Source organism: Physella acuta, unplaced genomic scaffold, assembly GCF_028476545.2.
Source record: "Physella acuta isolate Inbredline_101_S28 unplaced genomic scaffold, ASM2847654v3 ptg000225l, whole genome shotgun sequence".
NCBI classification, from domain to species: domain Eukaryota; kingdom Metazoa; phylum Mollusca; class Gastropoda; family Physidae; genus Physella; species Physella acuta.
This window is the reverse complement of record NW_026731744.1, coordinates 423,496-429,581: the sequence shown is the minus strand read 5'-3', so window position 1 is coordinate 429,581 and position 6,086 is coordinate 423,496. Positions and strand designations below refer to the sequence as shown.

The window sequence follows — 6,086 nt, the reverse complement described above, 5'->3', positions numbered from 1 at the left end:
AACAACTCTACAACCAATACACTATTGTAGAAAAATAATTTACAAAAATTGTTCAGATGAATTAAAATCGGAATCTGTATACAGACAGGGGGGGGGGGGGGGCTGTATATAAAGAATATACTGCATACATGAATACCTATATATAGCCAGTATACTTGGATGCTTTGTGATAGCCAGTGTATATATATATATATATATATATATATATATATATATATATATATATATATATAACACTTTGATATTCGGCCAGTTGTCCTAAATTCACTTCGGTACGGAACGAGCACATCTACTAAATTTAAATACTCTTGAAAACAAATTTAAATTTCAAAGTGTCATTCACGTGTTTTCTCAGTAACACACAAATCACATATCTCATGTACTTGTATGTTGGGCTGAAACAAGCACTGTCTTCATTAATTCAAATCAATACAACACTGCGTCTTACCAAGGATCACATCAATACAACACCGCGTCTTACCAAGGATCACATCGATTGTATTTTCATCTTTAACTCGTATTGATTAGTCTACAAGATTTGGCTCGTTATTTATACACAGCGCATGTGTTGGCGTCATTCTGTCCATTCCCACACCACAATCGACCACTCATAAGACCATCATCGACCACTAACTAGACCACCATCGACCACTAACTCAACCACTAACTAGACCACCATCGACCACTAACTAGACCACTAACTAGACCACTAACTAGACCACCATCGACCACTAACTAGACCACCATCGACCACTGACTAGACCACCATCGACCACTGACTAGACCACCATCGACCACTAACTAGACCACCATCGACCACTAACTAGACCACTAACTAGACCACCATCGACCACTGACTAGACGATCATCGACCACTGACTAGACCACCATCGACCACTAACTAGACCACCATCGACCACTAACTAGACCACTAACTAGACTACCATCGACCACTAACTAGACCACCATCGACCACTAACTAGATCACCATCGACCACTGACTAGACCACCATCCACCACTGACTAGACGACCATCGACCACTGAATAGACGACCATCGACCACTGACTAAACGACCATCGACCACTAACCAGTCCTTCAAGTGGTCGATCCGAAGCCTCGTGTGTCATGTCAGTTTCACCAGGGACCTGTGTCCTCTTGCTTGTCCTTCTGTGTGGGCTCCGTGTGGACACACAGGCATCACGACAGGCACGTGACAACGTGACACAACCACCACGGCAGGCACGTGACAACGTGACACAACCACCACGGCAGCGACGGTACCACGTGGTACATGAACAGAATCAGCTGAGATTAGCTTTAAAGAAGTCACGTGACCAGAGATTTGAGTACCTGACGGCCAACACTGAACCTAGCCTCGTCAGACGGGACACATCTACCTGCCCAGACCGTCTTGAACTACAGGTCAGTTTTTGCTAGTTCTCCGACTGCCTGTCTTGTCCAACATTTAACTGCCTGTCTTGTCCAACATTTAACTGCCTGTCTACCCAGCTTACAGACTACCTAGTGACACCATCTGGACTGCAGGTGACAAAATACCTGGCGCGTCACACCAGACAAACACCTGGATGTGCCGGCTCTGAGGTAGTCATAGAGGGCAAACCTTACGGCCTGGTGAGAATAAAGGGACCGACACGTGATTTGGTAATATCACGTGATCAGGAGTTACTGTTACAGAAATGTTACCTACCTGTTGTAACTGTAAACAACCTGGTGAAAAGGTGAGGGAAAATATTTGGGTATATTAGTATACAGTTTGTATATATATATATATATATATATATATATATATATATATATATATATATATATATATATATATATATATATATATATATATATATATACATAGTAAATGAGTATATCGCGAGGTGCATATGTAGACTCGAGCCCTACCTCTCTACAGTCACCTGAACATCTCTACCCAATCTGTAGTTGAAGAAAACTTGCTCAAGTTGGTTTTAATCGCTGGACATGTTGTCTACATAGCACAAGTTACCTTCTCTGACCCAGGCGGGTATCACGTGACCACTCTAGCCATTGACCCGTTAGTTCATTTAAACTGTATATATTAAAGGACGTTTCGTATTGTAGATGTATTAACTGTCCTGAGATCAACCAATCAAAATGAGTCTTATGTTTCAGCTGCTCCCAGCTCGTGCAAACAGTGGACACACACGAGTCCAGCGAACCCAGTGGTGCGTGACGCCGTGAGTGGTTGTGTGCTGGATGATTTGTGTAGGGGGGGGGGGAGGAGATTTGTATTATATTGGGTTGATTGTGTGAGCTGTAGTTCTAATTTGTGTGTGTGTGTAATAGAATGTGTGTGTGACAAAAACTTTCTGACGTCACATGAAATAGGAGGATAAAAAAAATAACCCAAAAAAATACAAACTTGCACATATTTGTAAATTTGAGAATATTAAGATGGATTTATAAAAACAGATATTGTTGACTAACTTAATACCGAAAAATTAAAAAAAGAATAGCGTAAGAGTTAGGGTTTGGTTAGGGAGAATGTTAAGTTACAGGTTGTTGATGTTGAGGTTTGGGTTGAGGTTAAGGTATATGTTGGGTTTAGAATTAGGCTTAGGTTCGGTTTCAGGTTCTGTTTAAGAACTATCAAGAAATATATATATATATATATATATATATATATATATATATATATGTATATATATATATATATATATATATATATATATATATATATATATATATATATATATATATATATAGTTCTCTAATAATGTGTCCTCATTGATAAGGTAACTACCTTGCTTTCAGCACAGCTGTCAAGCTACCAGTTCCACGCAAACACAGGAAAACCAGCACAAAATCTCGGAAAATCTGAATTTTGCGACAACAAATTTTTCGCTGTTGGCGGCAACAGTAAACTTGGCCAGATCCGCTACGGGTACAAGCCGTTCTGTGTGGCTGTGACGTCAGACGGCTCAGGCTACTGTCTGCTACAGAACAACATGGTGGCAGGTAGGCTGAATAGGCTCGTTATTAGTCCTCTAACGGGGGAGGGGGGGGGGGGGGGAAAGGGGGGGTACGAATGGAAGATCTTTCTGTTGTTCCAAGGGATTGGGGGGGGGGGGTGTAATGGAAGCGCCAAAGAGAGCTCAATAGAAGTTGTGAGGGTATAATGGAAGATGTGTACGGTGCTCGGTGGCTGTGCTGATGTGTCTGTGTGTGTGAGCGTTGTGTTTCTCAGAGACGGTTCTGTTTCTGGCTGGAAACAGATCATACTCTGGTAACATAGCTCGACCATGGGCTACTGACAGTGTTTCTTCCAGACTTTTTTCTCCGGGGGGGGGGGGGGGCACTTGAAATTTTCGGGGGAGGGGGGGCGGTAGACTTTCTTCGGGGGGGGGGGCGGACACTGTTAAAAGTATATATTTTCTATATAAATTATATAAATTTCATTTCGTCGGGGGGGGGGGGGGGCGGTAAAATGTTTTCGTCCCCCCGAATAGATGCCTGGAAGAAACTCTGGTTACTGACACAGAAAGGGACTTTTTGACGTCGAGGTTTCTGGCCATGTGATCAGACAAAGTTTTGACGTCAAGGGTCCCAGAAAACCAGAACTATCTTTCAGACGTCAAGTGTTCACACCCTAAGACCAAACAAAATGTCCCCAGCTGTTGACATGAAAAACAAAATGTCCCCAGCTGTTGAGATGAAAAACAAAATGTCCCCAGCTGTTGAGATGAAAAACAAAATGTCCCTAGTTGTTGACATGAAAAACAAAATGTCCCTAGTTGTTGACATGAAAAACAAAATGTCCCCAGCTGTTGAGATGAAAAACAAAATGTCCCCAGCTGTTGAGATGAAAAACAAAATGTCCCCAGCTGTTGAGATGAAAAACAAAATGTCCCCAGCTGTTGAGATGAAAAACAAAATGTCCCCAGCTGTTGAGATGAAAAACAAAATGTCCCTAGTTGTTGACATAAAAAACAAAATGTCCCCAGCTGTTGAGATGAAAAACAAAATGTCCCCAGCTGTTGACATGAAAAACAAAATGTCCCCAGTTGTTGACATGAAAAACAAAATGTCCCCAGCTGTTGAGATGAAAAACAAAATGTCCCCAGCTGTTGAGATGAAAAACAAAATGTCCCTAGTTGTTGACATGAAAAACAAAATGTCCCCAGCTGTTGAGATGAAAAACAAAATGTCCCCAGCTGTTGACATGAAAAACAAAATGTCCCCAGTTGTTGACATGAAAAACAAAATGTCCCCAGCTGTTGAGATGAAAAACAAAATGTCCCCAGCTGTTGAGATGAAAAACAAAATGTCCCTAGTTGTTGACATGAAAAACAAAATGTCCCCAGCTGTTGAGATGAAAAACAAAATGTCCCCAGCTGTTGACATGAAAAACAAAATGTCCCCAGCTGTTGAGATGAAAAACAAAATGTCCCCAGCTGTTGAGATGAAAAACAAAATGTCCCCAGCTGTTGAGATGAAAAACAAAATGTCCCTAGTTGTTGACATGAAAAACAAAATGTCCCCAGCTGTTGAGATGAAAAACAAAATGTCCCCAGCTGTTGACATGAAAAACAAAATGTCCCCAGCTGTTGAGATGAAAAACAAAATGTCCCCAGCTGTTGAGATGAAAAACAAAATGTCCCCAGTTGTTGACATGAAAAACAAAATGTCCCCAGCTGTTGACATGAAAAACAAAATGTCCCCAGCTGTTGAGATGAAAAACAAAATGTCCCCAGCTGTTGAGATGAAAAACAAAATGTCCCCAGCTGTTGAAATGAAAAACAAAATGTCCCCAGCTGTTGAAATGAAAAACAAAATGTCCCCAGCTGTTGAGATGAAAAACAAAATGTCCCCAGTTGTTGACATGAAAAACAAAATGTCCCCAGCTGTTGACATGAAAAACAAAATGTCCCCAGCTGTTGACATGAAAAACAAAATGTCCCCAGCTGTTGAAATGAAAAACAAAATGTCCCCAGCTGTTGACATGAAAAACAAAATGTCCCCAGCTGTTGAGATGAAAAACCAAATGTCCCCAGCTGTTGACATGAAAAACAAAATGTCCCCAGCTGTTGACATGAAAAACAATATGTACCCAGCTGTTGACATGAAAAACAAAATGTCCCCAGCTGTTGACATGAAAAACAAAATGTCCCCATCTGTTGAGATGTAAAACAAAATGTCCCCATCTGTTGAGATGAAAAACAAAATGTCCCCAGCTGTTGACCTGAAAAACCAAATGTCCCCATCTGTTGAGATGAAAAACAAAATGTTCCCAGCTGTTGACATGAAAAACAAAGAAAGCCCGATGGACAGCCAGGATGTGGTCAAGTTCCCGTGTAACCAATCATACCGAGAGGTCAAGGTCAATGGCGCACCGTCTCCACTGCTAGACGGTTATTTCTACTTGACGCAGGTCACCCGCATGTTGAGAGGTTGGTGTGGGGTGGTGGGTGTTTTTGTGAGATACGTGTGTTGGTGAGATCCGTGTTTTGGTGAGATGTTTTTGTGAGATACGAGTGTTGGTGAGATACGTGTTTTGGTGAGATACGTGTTTTTGTGAGGTACGTGTTTTTGTGAGATACGTGTTTTTGTGAGATACGTGTTTTGGTGAGATACGTGTTTTGGTGAGATACGTGTTTTGGTGAGATACGTGTTTTGGTGAGATACGTGTTTTGGTGAGATACGTGTTTTGGTGAGATACGTGTTTTGGTGAGATACGTGTTTTGGTGAGATACGTGTTTTGGTGAGATACGTGTTTTGGTGAGATAGGTGTTTTGGTGAGATACGTGTTTTGGTGAGATACGTGTTTTGGTGAGATACGTGTTTTGGTGAGATACGTGTTTTGACGTCCCCCCAGAGTGGTATGGGTACCAGCCCAGCAAGAATCGGTTGCTTTATCTCCGGGGCAACTTTGGCTGGAACTGCTCCAACGCTTTTCAAGAAAACGATGGCATTTATTTAGGCGGGGGGTGGCGAGTTTATGTACCCCCTGTCCACGGCTGCTGACTCGGTAGCACACGAATACGGCCATCACGTGATAGCAACTACTGCTCGCTTGGGTAGTGGGTACGTATT

General features: G+C 41.9%; 1 protein-coding gene across 1 annotated transcript; it reads left to right on the top strand.

The window, feature by feature from the left end:
• Window positions 1-973: 973 nt before the first annotated feature.
• On the top strand, window positions 974-6,071 carry LOC131937962 (elastase-like). Its single transcript, XM_059295754.1, has 7 exons — window positions 974-1,424; window positions 1,512-1,741; window positions 1,927-2,067; window positions 2,166-2,218; window positions 2,808-3,011; window positions 5,288-5,443; window positions 5,869-6,071. Exons 1-7 carry the CDS (start codon window positions 1,128-1,130, stop codon window positions 6,015-6,017), a joined length of 1,230 nt encoding a protein of 409 aa, XP_059151737.1. The 5' UTR covers window positions 974-1,127; the 3' UTR covers window positions 6,018-6,071.
• Window positions 6,072-6,086: the final 15 nt, after the last annotated feature.

Bases quoted from the DNA above. Each gene is read 5' to 3' on its own strand.
- LOC131937962 (XM_059295754.1), top strand. From the start codon at position 1,128: ATGTCAGTTTCACCAGGGACCTGTGTCCTCTTGCTTGTCCTTCTGTGT. The intron at 1,742-1,926 runs GTGAGGGAAAAT...ACCTCTCTACAG, and splicing joins GTAAACAACCTGGTGAAAAG to TCACCTGAACATCTCTACCC. The intron at 2,068-2,165 runs GTTAGTTCATTT...CTTATGTTTCAG, and splicing joins ACCACTCTAGCCATTGACCC to CTGCTCCCAGCTCGTGCAAA.